Source organism: Saccopteryx leptura, chromosome 3 (genome assembly GCF_036850995.1).
Source record: "Saccopteryx leptura isolate mSacLep1 chromosome 3, mSacLep1_pri_phased_curated, whole genome shotgun sequence".
NCBI lineage: Eukaryota > Metazoa > Chordata > Mammalia > Chiroptera > Emballonuridae > Saccopteryx > Saccopteryx leptura.
Genome location: NC_089505.1, coordinates 38,358,306 through 38,377,228, shown reverse-complemented (window position 1 = coordinate 38,377,228; position 18,923 = coordinate 38,358,306). Strand labels below are relative to the sequence as shown.

At 41.6% G+C, this 18,923-nt stretch overlaps 1 protein-coding gene across 8 annotated transcripts in view; it reads left to right on the top strand.

Annotated features, from left to right (window-relative positions):
• Window positions 1–18,923, top strand: part of TPD52L1 (TPD52 like 1) — an 88,635-nt gene that overhangs the window by 48,479 nt on the left and 21,233 nt on the right. For all 8 annotated transcript variants that reach the window (XM_066373315.1, XM_066373312.1, XM_066373310.1 and 5 more), the window contains 2 exons: window positions 5,065–5,180; window positions 14,370–14,518. In XM_066373315.1, coding sequence (XP_066229412.1) covers window positions 5,133–5,180; window positions 14,370–14,518 — 197 coding nt within the window. In that variant the 5' untranslated portion in view covers window positions 5,065–5,132. The remainder of the gene's footprint in view (window positions 1–5,064; window positions 5,181–14,369; window positions 14,519–18,923) is intronic.

Here is an 18,923-nt window from a genome sequence, read left to right as displayed (position 1 = left end):
AGTCAAGAGAGGGGACGTTTGCGAATTTGAACACCAGCTAAATTTGAGCAATATCTCTAAGTCCTGGGGGCAGGCTGAGTTGGGGAGAAGAACAGAGTATCAAAAAGGTTCCTGCCATACTGTTTCCTACCCCCAGTGCAGGGGCAGCTTACCTTCTGGGCCCTTGGGTGCTTGGAATTGCTGCTGATTCCTGATTTAGACGTTTCTCCTAGAACACTGACAAAAAATACTTTGGCCACATGTAAACATAAATATTTACTAGCAGAAAGAAGTGACCACCATGTTTTTCCCTGTTTAAGTAACTTATTTACATTGTTGTACTGAGAGTCTAGAGATGTTCTCCTGGGTTGCTGTTGTTTACATGAAACTGGCCCAGCCTCTCTGGTGAATAATTAGGCAGTGGATTTCAAAACCATGCCTTTTCTTAGTTAATACAATGTACAAGAGATCATCAAAATTTTGTCTAATGACTTGGCGAAGAGATGTTCCCAATAATCAAGATAAATTACCATTGGCCCTGGCCAGTTGGCTCAGCAGTAGAGCGTCGGCCTAGCATGCGGAGGACCCGGGTTCGATTCCTGGCCAGGGCACACAGGAGAAGCGCCCATTTGCTTCTCCACCCCTCTGCCGCACTTTCCTCTCTGTCTCTCTCGTCCCCTCCCACAGCCAAGGCTCCATTGGAGCAAAGATGGCCCGGGCGCTGGGGATGGCTCCTTGGCCTCTGCCTCAGGCGCTAGAGTGGCTCTGGTCGCAACATGGCGACGCCCAGGATGGGCAGAGCATCGCCCCCTGGTGGGCAGAGCATCGCCCCTGGTGGGCGTGCCGGGTGGATCCCGGTCGGGCACATGCGGGAGTCTGTCTGACTGTCTCTCCCTGTTTCCAGCTTCAGAAAAATTAAAAAAAAAATTAAAAAAAAAAAAAGTTAAGTTACCATTTATGTATGAGACCAAGTTGGGCAGCTGTGTTAGGCTTGCTCACTGGTGTACCAGCTGCAAACACTTGGCTTGATTAGTGTGTGAGCACGTAGCAGAGGCACGTGTGTGTAGCCTATATAAGGCTATGGGTGCTTGTGCTCAGGAGGGATTAGAGATAGGGGATTGCAGATGCATGGATGGCCTGCATGCCACTGCGAGGGGCAGTTTCCCCTACCTGTGTGCTTGTCCACAGTTGTGAGACTTTATTAAACAAAATGGCCCAATGCTTTTCTGACTCCGCAATTTTTCTACCATCTGCCCAAATCCAATGTGGACCTGCTGGGCTTTGGCCAGCAGCATTACAACAACCATCAGAAATATATACATGTAAATATATAGTTTTAGACATAAAGGATTTTCATGCTACCCTGTTGAATGAATAAATAAATCAAGTTCACAACAGTAAATGCATATATAAAAATATGCATATATGCATAGAAGAAGTATCAGCATGGACGGACCGAAAGGATCATTATTTCTGGGTGGTATGAATAATTGTGATTTTAATTAAAAATAGATAATTCTTTTTTCCTGTCTTCTACAAGAAACAGGTATTATTCATGATAAAGAACATTACTGAGCACGGACACTGGCCTCTGGAGTACACAGAGGGGACAGGGATATGATGAAGGTGGGTCAGCAAGATGCCGTGTTCACTGACGTGTGTTAGGGTTCAGCAGTAATACAAGGTGCTGATGGTCCACTGTTGATTCAGACAAGAAGATCTGGGTTCCGTAGCCTCAAGAGTGAGGCTACCTTCACGAGAATTTTGCAAATTGGGCCGTCTTTAACTAGAATGTTCTGATTTTGTAGGATAATCCTGCTCTTTTGACTTTTGAAAAAAATATTTTTAATTATTGTATTGAATAGTAATACTGAATATACAAAAGAATATTTACAAAATACATTTAAAATGCTGAAGATACTCTTGCGCAGGAATTCAGTGTCCCAGAAATGGAGCGCTACCATTAACCCTACAGGGATATCCTGTAGGTCCCCCTCCCCCGTTCCCATCTCCCTCATCCCCACCCCCAGCTCAGCACCAACCATTGTTTTATCATTGCTTTAAAATCTATTATTAAACAATATTTTATTGAGTTTTGCAGGTTTCGGGACTTCGTATAAGTGGAAACATACTTTGTGTGCGTCTACAACTTGTGTTTTTCCCTCAGTGTCTTGTTCCGAGTTTATCCATGCAGTGTGTGTGGTTGTAGTTCACTCATTTCACTGTTGCCCAACCTTCCTTGTGTAAATATACCACAGTATTCTCTCTTTTTTTTATAAGCATTTTTTTTTATTCAATGAGAGGAGGGGAGGCAGAGACAGACTCCCACATGTGCCCAGACCAGGATCCACCCAGCAAGCCCACTAGGGGGCAATGCTCTGCCCATCTGGGGTGATGCTTTGTTTCTCAGCAACTAAGCTCTTTTTAACACCTGAGGTGGAGGCCATGGAGCCATTCTCAGAGCCTGGGGCCACCTCGCTCCAAATGAGCCATGGCTGTGGGAGAAGAGAGAGAGTGAGAGAAGTGAGAGGGGAAGAGGTAGAGAAGCAGATGGGCGCTTCTCCTGTGTGCCCTCACCAGAATTTGAATCCAGGACTTCCATACACCGGGCCGACACCCTATCACTGAGCCAACTGGCCAGGGCACCACAGTATTCTCATGGGTTGTCCTGTTTATGGACTTGTGCAAGACTTACAATTTTTTGCTACCATGAAAGTTCTTATTAATGACCTCTGATGTTCATGCATAAGTGTCTCAGGTACATACATGGGTATAGGATTGCTGGATTGTAGGGTGTTTTAATGTTCAACTTTATTAGATAATGTTCATTGGTTTTCATGTTATTTGTATCTAGCTATTTCTATTCTTGCCATCAGTGTTGAGGCTTTCCAACCTCTGCACAGCGACCACCTTTCAATAATGTCAGACTATTAACTTCTTGTTAATCGAGTGCATATGAAATGATTTAATGTTTAGTTTAATGAACATCAGTGAGGTTGATCTTGTTTTCTTGTGATTTCTCCTTACAAAGAATCTGTTGGGTCTTTTAGGCTATTTTTCTAACAGGTTATTAACATTTTAAAAATTGTTTTGCAGGGATCCAGTATAATCTGGGAACTAATTTTTTTATAGTTCCCAGATTATTGGGAGTTATTTTCTACATAATGTATTTGATGAAGAGACATTTTTAATCTTATTCATCTTTTATTTTGTAGTTACCCTTTTTTTTTGTATTATTTAAGAAATCCCTTCCCACCTGACCCGGTGGTGGCGCAGTGGATAGAGCATCGGACTGGGACGCGGACTACTCAAGTTCAAAACCCCGAAGTTGCCGGCTTGAGTGTGGGCTCATCTGGTTTGAGCAAGGTTCACCAGCTTGAGCCCCAGGTCGCTGGCTTAAGCAAGGGGTCACTTGGTCTGCTGTAGCCCCCTGGTCAAGGCACATATGAGAAAGCAATCAATGAGCAACTAAGGTGTCACAACAAAGAAATGATGCTTCTCATCTCTCTCCCTTCCTATCTGTCTGTCCCTATCTGTCCTTCTCTCTGTGTCTCTCTCTGTCACAAAAAAAAAAAAAGAAATCCCTTTCTACCTAGAGGTTCGTAAATATAAATTCCTATATTATCTCCTATAATGTTTATAGTTTGATTTTTTTGAATAGGAAACGTGTTTAATTTTATTTTTTCTACTTGGATAGCTATTTGGTCCAAGACCACTTATTACCAAACCTTTCTGTCCACACAGATGTATCAGTGCCAGCTCTATCATAACTCATGTCACAAATGAAGCTTCCATGTATGAGTGGGCCTGTTTCCTGGGCATTTGAGTTGGCCAGATGCCGAAAGACTCCACTAGGAAACTTCTTTGTTTTTTTTTTTTAATAATAAGGCATTGCTCTCAAATGTCATGTTAGGAGTTGAACTATGCCGGATTAGTCTGTGGCACAGTGATGTCGTAAAGGACTCAGGCACTACCCGTTTCCCTCTGCCAGGATTAATATGTCTGCAGTGTTTCCTCACAGCTGCAGCTGCTCCAGATTCCATAGCTGCATATCACCACATCCAAACTGCATAAAGGGATAATATTCTGAATTCTTATCGCGGGGTTACTTTGGACCACACCAGTGGGCATTCACGTTGCAAGCGCACATGCAGTCCCACTCAGGGTTATGAATCTCAGGGGAGGATCTTTTGGTCTGTCCATTCGGTGCTGAGTGTCAAGGCAGGGAGTCTGCCTTGCAGGTCCCTGTGGGGACCAGAGGTATTTATTTCCAGTTCACCTCACTCTCACCTTAAACTCCTCTTCTTGGGTGGCCCTGGAGTTTGTGCTCTGTCCCCTGGACCCCAGGAGACAGTGCAGACTGAAGCTGGACTTCATCTTGGTTGCAGATGGAGAACTAATGTAAGCGTGTTTTGTTTACATCTCTGCCTTCCCCCTGTCACTTAGATTTTTTTGCCTTCTTAGTATTGTTTCCTTTCTTGGAAGCTCATGACACATTTAGAAAGATTTTTTTTCCTGAAATTTTTAGGGTTTTTGTTTTTTGAGCTTTTTTATAGTAGGAGTGTCAATGTATCTAGTCCTTCAAACCAACAATACAAGATGGCTAAATCCATTTACAATATTTTTTAAATTTTTTAATCTTTTTCAATTACAGTTGACATATTAGTTTCAGGTGTACAGCATAGTGGTTAGACAATTACATAATTTACAAAGTGACCCCCTAATATATAATTCTAGCACCCACCTGGCACCGTACCAAGTTATTATATTCTTGACTATATATTTCCTATATTGTACTTTAAACTTTTTTTATTCAAGTATAGTTGGCATATAATATTATATTATTTTTTATTAGTTTCAGATATGCAATATAGTGATTGGGCATTTTTATTCCTCACAATGGGATCGCACCAGCAAACTTATCACAACATTACTGAATCTATTCCCCTTTCCTTTTTCCACCCACCCCTTTTTCCCTCCCCTCAGGCAACCATCTCTTTGGTCTCTGTTTCTCTGAGTTGGTTTTTGTTTTATTTGTTCATTCAGTTTAAAAACTACATTACGCTGTCTTGCTCTTGCCTAAAGGTTTGCTGGAGACGGAGCCATTGCAAGGGAGGGATGACGACGCAGTAGCCAGTGCTGACTACGCTAGCATGCTCTCTGAGGAGGAGAAAGAAGAGTTAAAGGCAGAATTAGTTCAGGTATGTTTAGGAATCTGACTATTGTTATGTCTATCTCTGGGTCTTGAGAGTTACTATTACTTTAATATAAATCCCAAGCTGTAATATTTGTATTTCATTCAATAAAATTTAATAAATGATGTATGTATATTGCATGACAATTTTTTTCAGGGTATTTTGTCATGCTAATTGCCCCTTATTTGTTGCTTACAGCATGAAAATGGATGGTTATGTTGCTTAAGCAGCAGTGATAAGTAGCTATAAACATGCATCTCTTATTCTTTTTAGTATCACAATACTTTGGGAACGGTAATCACTTACAAACCTGGTGGGATTCCTTCGAGACCTTGGTGCAAGTACAAGCTGCTTTTTAAGAGCAGTTCTTGTTTTAGGTCAGCAACTTAGATCAACAAATACTTTGAAATGATTTAGTTTCAAAATGAAAAAGTCAGTCGTGTGCTCTTTTGCAAAAGAATAAAGCTCCGGGGCTAGAGAGGAAAGCTGGGATGAATGCAGGCTTCATTCGGTCTTAGGTAGTTGTTGGGGCATCTGGACTGAGAGGCGAGGAGGATGCCTGGCTCATTGTGAATACAGCTCTTTGTTCAAGCCTTTTGTTTGTAGCATCTACTAACCCTAAAACGCTTTTCTAAGGAGTGGTTTTTTGGACACACGGAGCTTCTCAAGTAGAATAAGCAGCAGGGCAAACGAGGTGAAGTCAGCATCCCCTCCACATTCTGAGTCCCTGGCTCAGAGAACAGGAAGCTCCTGGTCCATCTGGAAGCACCGTACTTCACAGGCCTGCCTATTAGATTTGCCTCCTCTGCAGGCCAGGGACAGAGCTTGGCGTCCCGCCTTACCCTCCCCCTCTGTCCACTCCAGACTCCTCAAGCTCTAATCTTCTGATTGTGTGTGCTCCTGACAGTTCATAATAATATTGAAGATTTTTCAAGTGCTTTCACAAGACACACCCTAAAATCACTTCATTATAAAATAAAAGAGCAGCTTGTTCCTCTGGTACAGGAGAAATTATTTTAGCAAGCACAATACCTCAAATCAAATCGCCTGCTTCTTTAGCTGGATTTGTCTGGGGCCACTCATCCAGAACCACTCAGTTCACTTCAGATTGGCCACACATTCCAGAGTGCACTGACCAGAGTCAGCCTTACCTGGGAATGTACCAGCTCTGCATTTACTTAAAGCCTGGAATTCTGGTTCATGACCTGTGCATGTCAATTGTCCTGTCCAAAAGTTATATTTGGTAGTAAGCTAATTGAATCTATGGTAAAATTTAACTCCTTCATATAAGGAGTACAAGTTTAAGTTCAAATACAACCTCCATAACAGACCAACTTTTATCAAATGACTTGACTTTTCTGGGTTTTGGGATTACTGCATTACACACACATACATACATACATATATCAATGTATTTTTTGTACATTCTATATTTTCTAAATGTTCAACAGTGAGCATGTATTACTTTTTTAAAAAAATTTATTTTGACAATTAATTTTAACAGGGTGACATTGATCAACTAGAGTACATAGATTCAGAGAAAACATCTCCAGATCATTTTGACATTTGATTATGTTGTATACCTATCACCCAAAGTCAAATTGCCCTCCGTCACCTACTATTTGGTTTTCTTTATCATGTATTACTTTTATAATCAAGAGAGAGTAAGCCTGGGATCTAAGTGGAGACCCCATGAATATAAATATCCAGCATTGTTTTCAGAAATTCCTCTTATTTTGCCCCATTAACAGCCTTCCAGAGCATCTCATTCCTAACACTTTTTGAGCTGACTTCTGAAAATAACAGCAGACTCCTGTTACTGTGGTCAGGTCACCAGGATTCATGTTTTCATCCCTCAGAAAGCGTTAGCCTCCATGCTTGCTGTCTCTTTCTCCTGGCTTCCTCAGAGAGGAGGAAAGATTGCATCCTGGCCAAGTTAGCATCGTGAATAGCAAAGGAAGCGTCTCTTTGCTGCTTTCCCTCTTCACATTTCCATTCCTGCTCCTTTCACCTCAGGCCCCCTCTGCTTTGCTCACTCTTTTCTTAAATATGTTTCCCCTGCCCATCTCCAAGTACTGGTTAGCACACACGTGCACACACGCATGCACGTGCGCTCATGCAGATGCTAGGATTTAATTATAACAAGGACACAGAGAACCCCTCAACAGTCCCACACGGGCCCTGTGAGGGAAACCGAGACCTCTTTTACACAGCTCTGCTTCTCTGCCTCAACTCTCCAGACCTGGTTTCTGGGCCTCTGATTGCAAGCGACCCCTCTCTGTGTCTGAAGGAAGACCCTGCTGGGTCTGTTAGCCACTTGGGTAGCAGAACACCTCACCGGTCTGCCTATTAGATTGCCTTTGAGTCAGGGCATCAGCTGTGGCTGTGGTCTAAAGCTAGACCTGTGTGTACAAGACTTCTTTTCTCTGGCTGCTTTGCTTAAAAGGGGTCTTGCGATGAGCCAGGAGTCCACTCTGCTCTTCCATCCACACCTCACCCTGTCTTCCTGTCTCCTGCAGTCTCTGGCTCTGCTGCATCTCCCCCCACTGCTTCATCCTGCACTGTTCTCTGTTTAGATTCCTAGGAGGATCCCCGTAGACTTCCGGGAAACTCCTGGTTTCATTCACCCACACCGCCAGCATATTGTTGTGTGCTTACCAAGTGCAGGCAATAGGAAGACCTTGGGCTGGGAGACATTAAAGAAAGCCAATTTGTCCAAAAGGCTACAGCTTAGACAAAGTCAGCATTTTAAAAGACAAATCTGTTGTTAACACAATTTAGTCTTTAGTTTATGATTGTAGCTATGCGATATGTGTGTTTTTAAAAGTTCCTTCAGTGTGGGGCCAGCATCACCTGTGACCTGGCGCAGTGGTTTGTGCAGAGCAGGTGTGCAGGAAAGACGGATTAACTTGAATTATTTTATAGCTTCAACGAGTATTTATGTTTGGAAACACCACAGGTAGTTCATGCCTTGTTATAAGCTTATCAATATATTAAAACTATTATATTATGTCAGAGATTTGTTCTCGTTTGTCATATTACCAGTTGCTCCTGACACCTCTGAGGTCTTTGCACATCTATTCCGTGAGGTTTTTCCTTTTGTCTCCATTTTTAAATAAATCTGCTCAGTATTTCTGTGCTTCCAACATCCTCCTTCCGCTCTCATTTCTAAGCTGCATTTTATGCCGAGTGTTCCATAATGCAACTTGGCTTTTGATAAGGATGAAGTGTTGACATTAGTACCATACGTTTGTGTTATATAACAATCAAAAACTGCCAATGTCCCCTCAATAAAATGACTCAAGAGAAATGGGCATTAATAGGACTGGGAAAAACACCAGACAGCATTATCGAGTAGGCAGGGCCTGCTTCCGGCTCCCTCCATCCCCTCGCGGCTCTCCTCCCTTCCTTGGGTGTGGGGTTCCCCAGGAAGAACAGGCAGTGCCCTTGATCTCCCATCTCTTAGACTTAGACTCAGTTCCTTCCTTCAAAACCTTTAGTCTTTTTGGACTGGGCTAGTGAGCAACTAAGCGTCTACAACCAAGCAGAGGTCGTCAAACTTTTTATAAAAACCGCCCACTTTTGCAGTGCTGGTCAACCTGGTCCCTACCGCCCACTAGTGGGCGGTCCAGCTTTCATGGTGGGCCAATTGCAGCGCTGTTTGGTTGCGCGGTAGGAACCAGGTTGACCAGCACTGCAAAAGTGGGCGGTTTTTATACAAAGTTTGAAGACCCGGTTCTCCAGAGAAACAGAGCCAATAAATTGTGTCTGTAAATGTTAAGAGATTTATTATAAGGAATTGGCTGATGTGATTAGGGAGGCCAACAGGTTCCAAGATCTCTAGTCAGCAAGCAGCCCCGGGGGAACCTGTGGTGTGGCTCCGGCCTGAAAGCCAGCAGGCTTAAGGCCCAGGAAGAGCTGATGTTGCAATTTGAATCCAAAGGCAGAAAAAAACACCCCATGATATCCCAGCTCAAACACAGTCAGGCAGGAAGAGTTCCCTCTTACTTGAGGAAGGGTCAGTTTTTGGTTTCTATTATGTAGGCCTTCAACTGATTGAATGAGGCCCACCAGCTTTAGAAGGGTGATCTGCTCAACTCATTCTGCCAATTCAAATGTTAATCTCATGCAGAAACACCCCCACAGACATACCTGGAATAATGTTTGGCCAAATGTCTGGACAACCCACGTGCTTCAGTTAGGTTGACACATAAAATTAAGCGTCGAACCTTCCCTGATAGTATCTGCATTTTAATTTTAGTTCTTCTGGACTCTTATCTCACAGGCAGAAGTAGTCAGGAGAAGAAGCAGGCCTTGAAGCACTGTGTGTAAGAGAACAATTACTCAATTAATAGTTTACTAAAGTACTTTTTTTGGATTTAAGTTAGATATTTTATGTAATCTAGAAAACATTATAGAAAAATAAGTTTTCACTCTTCTACTCATAAATTTCATATTGAAGCTAATTATTAATTAGGATTAGTTAATTTATGTTTGGTTTTTTTTGTTTGTTTGTTTTTTTTGCATTTTTCTGAAGCTGGAAACAGGGAGAGACAGTCAGACAGACTCCCGCATGCGCCCGACCGGGATCCACCCGGCACGCCCACCATGGGGCGACGCTCTGCCCACCAGGGGGCGATGCTCTGCCCATCCTGGGCGTCGCCATGTTGCGACCATCCTGGGCATCGCCATGTTGCGACCAGAGCCACTCCAGCGCCTGGGGCAGAGGCCACAGAGCCATCCCCAGCGCCCGGGCCATCCTTGCTCCAATGGAGCCCTGGCTGCGGGAGGGGAAGAGAGAGACAGAGAGGAAGGCGCGGCGGAGGGGTGGAGAAGCAAATGGGCGCTTCTCCTATGTGCCCTGGCCGGGAATCAAACCCGGGTCCTCCGCACGCTAGGCCGACGCTCTACCACTGAGCCAACCGGCCAGGGCCATTTATGTTTTTTATTGAGGTAAATTGCTATAATATAAAATTAACTATTTTAAACTGAACACTTTAATGGCATTTAGTACACTTACAATGCTGTGTAACCACCCCTCTATCTAGTTCCAAACGTTTCTATTACCCTAAAAGAAAACACCATACTTGTTAAGCAGTTGCTCATTTCCCTTCTTCCCTGAAACCACCAATCTACATTGTGTCTCTACGGGTTTACCTATTCTGGATAAATTCATGTATATTGAGTCATTTTGTGTTGGCTTTTTTCTTTAATGTTTTTTGAGATTCATAGTATGTTGTAGTATGTCCCAATATTTTATTTCTCTTTATGAATGAATAATATTCTACTATATATTATATATATATTATATATACTGCCATTTGTTTATCTATTCTTCCTTTGGTGAGTATTTAGGCTGTTTTCACCTTTTGGCTAATGCAAATAATTTTGTTAGGAGCATGCATATACACATATTTGTGAGTACCCGCTCTCAATTCTTTGGGATATGCCTACAAATGTGTACTTGCTGGGTAATATAGTAATTCTGTGTTTAACTTTTTCAGACGCTGCCAGATATTTTCCATTGTGGCTGAACCATTTTACAATCCCACCAACAATGTACAAGGGTTCCGATTTTTGCACATCTTCACCAATACTTATGTTCCTGTTAATTCATATTTAAATAATCGAGTTTAAATATCTAATCATGGGCATATATGTTTATCCTACAAGGAGATATTCTATGGAGTTAAAAAACCAAATAAGTTTTTTAAGGAAGACATGACTAATTTAAAAATAAAGGGAAAAGGATATATTAAATACTTTAATTTACGATTTACCTGCACTTCACCCCAGTCCAAAGAGAATTTGATATATTTTACAGGGTACTTATAATATAGTGTTTCCATTTTACCTGCATCAGAAAGACTATCTGGGGATACTTGTTAAACAATGTATAGCATCCAGCCCTACCAAATATAACACATCTCAGGGCATTAAAAAGGGCATACATCTGTAACCTGCTTTTAAAATGTGCTCTCTGAGTGACTTTTATGTAAACTGAAGTTGAGACCCACTGGTATAATCAGACCAAAAAAATCTCCTTAGTCCAATGAGAGATTGATTCTCCTCATGATCTCCATTTGAAGCAGTTGTGATGAAACCCTCCTGTTATGGCATGACTCTTTGCTTTCTAGAAAGAGAAGTGGTTGGCTAGTTTTAATCTTATAAGTCAATATATTTTAAAGTTATATGTTTTTTCACTTCTGGGATCAGCTTAATAGATTGTTGGCATTTATTGAGATAACCAGTGAATATACTAAAAGCCTTATGAAGTATGAGTCTTACATTTTATTGAAATTGAGAGAATTTTATTATAGAACCTTAGAATAGACTCAGCAGAATAACTGAGTTAAGGTCTCCATTATTAGAAGTCTCTTTCCTACAAATGCCTTTGAACTATGCTTTGATTTTTTAAAAAAATTATTAGTTGTGGGACTTTATTTTTTTTCTTTAGGGTGATTTTTGCAAAATTTGTCACTGCAATGTTTCTCACTATTTTAGGATCAGTGAATTCATTAGAAAATCATGAATCCTTTACTCACTCCCTTCCAAATAACTAATAAATATTCTACTATCCCCTCCATTTAGAATAAATTTCTGGGATTCCATAGATATGAGATTAAGAATATCAAGATGGTTAAACCTCTTTCTTCTTCTCTACATCTATAATTTCTTTCAGCAAGTTAAATGTTCCCATTATTTTTATTACACAGTGGAAATTTGTAGTAATCCTTGATTTATCAAAAAACAAACAAACAAAGAAAAAACTCCCAGTATCAGTCACTCAAAACATACTATTCATCTAAAAGAAAGCAGGAAAGTCTTTCTAATACAGAATAAATAAAAGGTTGACTATAGCCGAAGCTTTTTTCTTTAGTAAGAGCTGGAGAATCAATGTGGAGAATTATTAGGCAGATTAAATTCAAGAAGACACACTGACAAAGATGAAATGGGGAATACAGCATGCTAGCAAAAGAATAAAAGGGTTTAAGTTTTATAATAACAGTATGTTCTCATTCAGTGGAAATACTGAAAGCATTATCTCCTTTAGTGATCTCTGAGCATAACCTTTTCTCAGTAATAAGTACAGTAGTACCTTGAGATACAAACAGACCAATATGAATTTTTAAGATACTAGCTGCAACTCGGTCCATATTTTTGTTCGAGATCCAAGCGAAATTCTGAGATATAAGTCGTGATTCAAGAAGCTGCCGCTAGTTGGCGCACTGGTGCGCGGGTCCAGTATCGGCAGTTTGATAATATGAGTTGACTTAGGAGCTCAGTTATAGAACGAATTAAATTCGTATCTCAAGGTACCACTATATACGTTTGCATACTAAAGACTCTTGTTCGTCGAGAAAAGACAGGGTTCCATTGCATAACGTATTTATGGAAAATATAATTTATTTTAGTATGTTTTGTGAGCATAAAAATCAGTGTTCTATGTAAAAAAATGAATAATGTTAAATTATCAGGACATTTTGCTGATATTAAAAACTTCCTAAGATATTGTTCTTTTCTACTGTAGTATTTAGGATGCTTCTGATTCAATATTATTGCCTGTTTCGCTTAAGTTATTATTTGTGTGAATGAATGTTCACAACACTATTCTTGCCTGTTCACCACCGGGGCAAACATTTTTTTGCACTAGTAAAAAGATAAAGTTTTGCGAAGTTAGATATCTTTCTTGAGGTGCTTTTCTAGCAGCTATGTCTCTGGTGACCCAAGGAACACATTTGCAAGATGACTGACAGGGTTAGTGATGCACTTTGTGGTCAGATGTAGGGTGATACTTTGAATATAAATGAGACACAGCTGCTCCAGTTTTTTAAAATAAGAAAAATAGTGAAGTGGTAGGCTTTTATTACCTCCATGCATGTCAGATACTAAGGATTTCTAATGATTCCTTTTTGGCTTTGCAAAGAAAATCACAAGTATTTATACTTTTCAAAAAACAAAGATGTAAAGTATCAGCAATACTACCAAGGCAATGCATTATAACATACGACAGCCAATTAGAATTAAAGACTTTGTGGAGGTTGAAATTTATTTTCATGGGATATAGCAACACTCTCTAAAATTTGGGTGTTTTACAAAACTATCTCTTAGAAATTACATTTGCAAGAGCAATTTTATAATGCTGAAAGAGAAAATGTGTCTATACAAAACTTTGTACATGAATGTCCATAACAGCTTTATTTGAATTAGCCAAACCCAAATGTCCTTCAGAAGTGAATAGACAAAAAACTGGAATATCCAGACAATGGAACATTGCTCTGCCATTAAAAGGGAACAACCATTGATAACATAGCAACATGGATGAATCTCAAATAATCTCAATTAGGTTGAGTGAAAAAAGCCAGGCAGGCATGAGTCTGTAAGATTCAATGTATATAAAATTCTAAAAAATGCAAAATAAACTCAGTGAAAGAGAGAGCGGTGGCTGCCTGGGGGCGCAGGGAGAAGGAGGAAGAAATTACAGAGAGGACCTAGAAAGCTTTTGAAGATGATGAACTGGTATGTTCACTATAATCAATGGTGGTGATGACTTCACAGGAGTATACATATGTCGAAACCTACATTTTCTACACTTTAAATGTGTGCAGTGTATTGAATGATAATTCCATGTTAATAAAATTGTTAAAAAGAAAAAGCGGCACAAAGCTCTCCCTTGCATACATTTTATCCTCCCTTGTCCCTCCCTTCTTAACAAAACAGCTTGGCAAAATCGCAGTGTCTGCTAGATCCGTGCCTGCACTACCCCAGCTGCGTGTCGTGAGCCAAAACATTGGACACTTGAAAAAAAGGTTGTTTATAGATTAAGTCTACAGCACACACACAAAAAAAAAACCAAGTTTTTTTATTATTTAAAAATTATATCGCTGTACAATTATAGAAAAATGTGAGGAAGATTAGAAACCAAAAAAATTAAGTGATGACTGTTTCCCAGTAGATGACAAGTGAAAAGTTTTATTTTCTTGTTTATATTTTGCTATACAAATAAATTTCTCACAGAGAGCAGTGATTCCTTTTATAATCGTTAAAACTAAAAAACCTATTTTTATTTCTAAATATTAAACGATCACCTCCACAGGATGTGTCTGCTATAGCCTACAGCGGGCTGGGTAAACTAGAGGTGTGCATTGCAGCTGATCTGACATCTTTCCCCACTATTTTCCCTCCTACCTGTAGCTGGAAGACGAAATTACAACATTGAGACAAGTTTTATCAGCGAAAGAAAGGCATCTGGTTGAGATAAAACAAAAACTCGGCATGAACCTGATGAATGAACTGAAACAGAACTTCAGCAGAAGCTGGCACGACATGCAGACTACTACTGCGTGAGTATATTAACAGAAGATGAACAAGTTACTTAGCCTGCCGTCTCACCACTCTTTTTCTTTTTTTCTACAAGGCTGATTTGGTACTGTGACTAGAAAAAAAAATATTTATTTTCTCTAAAAGTAGAAAGAGAAAAACCCCACAAGTAATCATTAACTGTGTGGCATGCAAAGCAGACTCCATAAAGTAGCTTTATGAAATTTAGACTTTGCTGCCTGACCAGCAAAGGACTAGGACGCGGAGGACCCAAGTTCGAGACCCCAAGGTCGTCAGCTTGAGCATGGGCTCATCTGGTTTGAGCAAGAACTTGAGCCCAAGGTCACTGGCTTGAGCAAGGGGTCACTCGGTCTGCTGTAGCCCTCCCCCCACCCACCCCCCCGGGGTCAGGGCACATATGAGAAAACAATCAGTGAACTACTAAGGAGCCGCAACGAAGAATTGATGTTTCTCATCTCTCTCCCTTCCTGTCTGTTTGTCCCTCTCTGCCCCTTTCTCTGTCTCTGCCACAAAAAAGAAAAAAAAGAAAGAAAGAAAGGAGACTTTGCTCCGTAAAATTCTGTTTTCACTAAGACCACTTTTATGGGGTTGTATATTTACATTTTTTCTCTTTATTATATATTTTTAAGCATTTGTTAAAGGTGTATTTTTTTCTCTATGTTTTTTCATAAAATTGTGGATGGCATTAAGAAGCCGTGGTAGTAGGAAGAAGTGTACCCGTGATGAATGGCAGTTACTGTGGCTTTGCTGCGGGCCACCTTTGCCTGCTGTCTCCTGAGACTCATGTCTGAGACCCTGATTCTGTGTGAAGGTGCCCTTTTTTGAGGAATTGGGTCTAAATGGCGTCCGCTATTTCCCCTCTGCGGTTCCTTTAGTTTCCGTGAGAAAGAAGAATGTCTTCTGCTGCACTGTAACTGCCTAGCAACCCTATAGGTCTCTATGCTGTGCATGCCGACTGGGTCAGGGCACAGCCCAGAGTGGAGCAGGATGGGGCCAGCAGCCTGGCAGTTCATCCGCAGAGGCTAACCAACCTTCCCCAACCTGCTGAGGACAAGAATAGAAGAGATACAACACCACACATTGATGTTCACACATGTAAAACACATATGAACAACATTACGAACGATCTCCTGAAAAGCCTAGCTGGATTTCAGGCACTAAATTAAATGAGCTGATCTGTCAGTAGTTTGGTCTATGTCTTTGCACTTGGGTGGCCTATCCTTATTAACGGTCTGACAGCATGAGGCAGAACAACCTCCAGTTCCTTGGGTCTGGTCACCTCTGTATTCAATCCAGGTCTGGAGGCTTCATGTCACCCCGATCTGAACTTCCTTCTGGTGTAAGAACCAGGCTGGATCGTTCTGCTTGGCCTTTCTAACCACAGGGCAGGGAAACGCTACCCAAATGGAGGGCCGGGGGATTCTGGCTATTCTGTTTCTGAAGGTGGGGTAGGGAGATGGGCAGAGAGCGCCTCAAGTTCACCCGAGGTGTGATGGGGCAGGTGGGAGGTGCAGTGGTGAGGAGGAGATCTGTAGCCCTCTGGGAGGGGACCTGGAGCAGGCGAGCTCTAGGAAGGCTTTCAGCTTCCTCACACAAGGGGAGAGTACGTAGTTTGCATTTTTCCCATGTTTGAAAAACAAATTGGTTTTATAGTCAGGCATCCTACTTATTATCAAGTATGTGTTGAATGAATAGAATAGATTTATTTTCTGGGGAATAGAGTTTATAGCAGGGGTCCCCAAACTACGGCCCACGGGCCACATGCGGCCCCCTGAGGCCGTTTATCTGCCCCCGCTGCACTTCCGGAAGGGGCACCTCTTTCATTGGTGGTCAATGATAGGAGCACATTGACCATCTCATTAGCCAAAAGCAGGTCCATAGTTCTCATTGAAATACTGGTCAGTTTCTTGATTTAAATTTACTTGTTTTTATTTTAAATATTGTATTTGTTCTGTTTTGTTTTTTACTTTAAAATAAGATATGTGCAGTGTGCATAGGGATTTGTTCATAGTTTTTTTTTATAGTCCGGCCCTCCAACGGTCTGAGGGACAGTGAACTGGCCCCCTGTGTAAAAAGTTTGGGGACCCCTGGTTTATAGTCTGGTCAGGATTTTTGTTTATCTTATGTTATTACAAATCACCAGTTAAAAGATAAGTGTGAAATACAGGGTGTTGTCTGGTTGGAAAGCAGATCAAACCTTGCTGGGGTCCCAGGGGAGGCTTCCCAAGAGACGTTTCAGCAGCACTCGGAAGGGTGAGTGGGAGTCTTCAGGCCACACAGGCAGCAGGAGCCGCTTGGGGCTGGCACAGCCTGGGGAGTGAGGCGCCTTCCTAGGGGAAGTGGTCCAGTTCCTTAGTGTTGGGATGCAGCAGGGAGAAGTGGCCTTGTGGCATCTGTTAGTAAAGTTATTCTTTATCCACAAGGTAATAGAAAATCATTAAAGGAGTCATGACAGTACATTTATTCACTCCTTTAACGAGTGCCTACTCTTAGGCATTTTTACCCAGAAGCTAATCTAATCCCACAAGATTAAGGTTCAAAAAGATGGACAAAGTTTCTTCTCTCTTTGTAAATTGGAGAGGAAAAGAGCAAGAAGCAAGTAACATAGTAAACAAATAAGGAGCTATCAGGAAGTGCTGTGATGAAAATAGCAGGGGTGCTGTTCTAGCGGGTGACTTGCAGGAGAGGGGAGAAGCTGCACTGTTTGGGTCCCAGTCAGAGAGATCCTGTCCTGGGAGGTTTCTGAGCTGAGACCTGAAGGATGAGATAGATCCTCGTCATGATCTGAGGGAGAGCTCTCAGGCAGAGGCTAAACTTTCTGCAGAGACCCTGTGGCCAGCACTAGTTTTATAGGTGTTGGGGGCCCAGAGAAAGTGCTGTGTCCGGAGAGTGGTGAAAGGATAGGAGGTCAGTGCCCCTGGGGCCTCCCAGGCCACCGGGACGAGTGGGGATTTTCCTCCAAGGGCTCTGGATCCAGATGGAGAGTTTGAAGCAGGAAGTGAGACCTGTTCTGATTCAGCTCCCAGAAAGATCATTCCGGTCACTTTGTGCAATGTAGGTTGTGGAGAGACAGGAGTGGAAACTAGAAAATCATTTATGAGACGATTTCAGAAGTCCAAGTGGTGATGGTGGTGAGAGGGAGTAGTGGACTGGGAGGGGACAGGATTTGCCAATGAGACTTGCCAGTGGTGGGGAGGTTGGGGATAAGAGAAATAGAAGGATCAAATGTGACTCTTAGGTCTTTGCCACGGGCTGCTGGCTGAGTATGGGCACTCTTTACTGCAATGGGAGAATAGCACTGTGGTAGCCCATGGGCTATGCACTCCAAAGGCTTGAGTTCACATCTAGCCTCCCTGCATCTGTGAAATGAGATCCTATTACTACCAATTTCATAGGCAGTAAGGATTCAATGAGTTAATATTTGTACAGCATGTAGGACCATGTCTGACGCTTTGTAGGCATATTCACTGCTCTAGGAAAGACTGAGACAGACCTGGTAGGGAGACCCAAGAATTGTGTTGACTCTGTGAAGTCTGAAATGCCCAGGAGACAAATGAGTTTTAATACCAAGAGGGCAACTTGGAGAAAATGTCAAGGACAGAGGTGGACATTCGGGAGCCACTTGCATCTGCATACTGATGTCTTGAAAGCTGTAGAACTAGATAACCTTTTCTCAGAGGTTATTTAATAATCACAGATGAGTGTGGATTCACTAACCTTTAGAAGGTGATGTGAACTTTCTTTTGTAGGAAAGAATCAATCTTTTTCTTCAGAGGAAGGCATGTGCCTATCAACAACATAATTTTGGGACAGCATCTTTCTCCCACACATTTTTCTTGGCTGCTGAAGGAAGGAAAAAAGTCTTAATCACATGTTGGTGTAGGGAGAGGGGTGTGTGACAGAATCTATTTTCTGTATTAATTAGTTAATTAAATCCCTGCTGTTAGTGTCCATGATACCCACTGCAAGACAGGTGCTATACCTCATACAATGAAAATTTTGATGTGAGGGAATTGGGGTGAGGTTAGGTTTGGTAGAATTAAATTTTCGAGCACTAAAAGGAATTTTAGCTGTCAGAGAATTTCTGGTGATGCCCAGAAGCAACACTTTGCATACTGATTAGGCAACCATGACCTATTTAGTTTGATTTATAATGAAAAGAAAAGCTGTGGTATGGTAATGAAAGATCTTGGCATATTGTAGTGTGTGGTAGGATTCAAATTGGAATGGAACTGGGTGAGTAGGAATAATTACACAGCAGACTGAAATGATCTTCTTTTTGGAAAGATAACCATACAATAGCAGGTCAAGAGGTTTGTGGTTGCTGTTGTTTTTGTTACAGTTTTTTTACATGCCTGGATTTAAGAGAGTCTAAGCAGACATAAAATATCCTCTCCCCCCATCCTT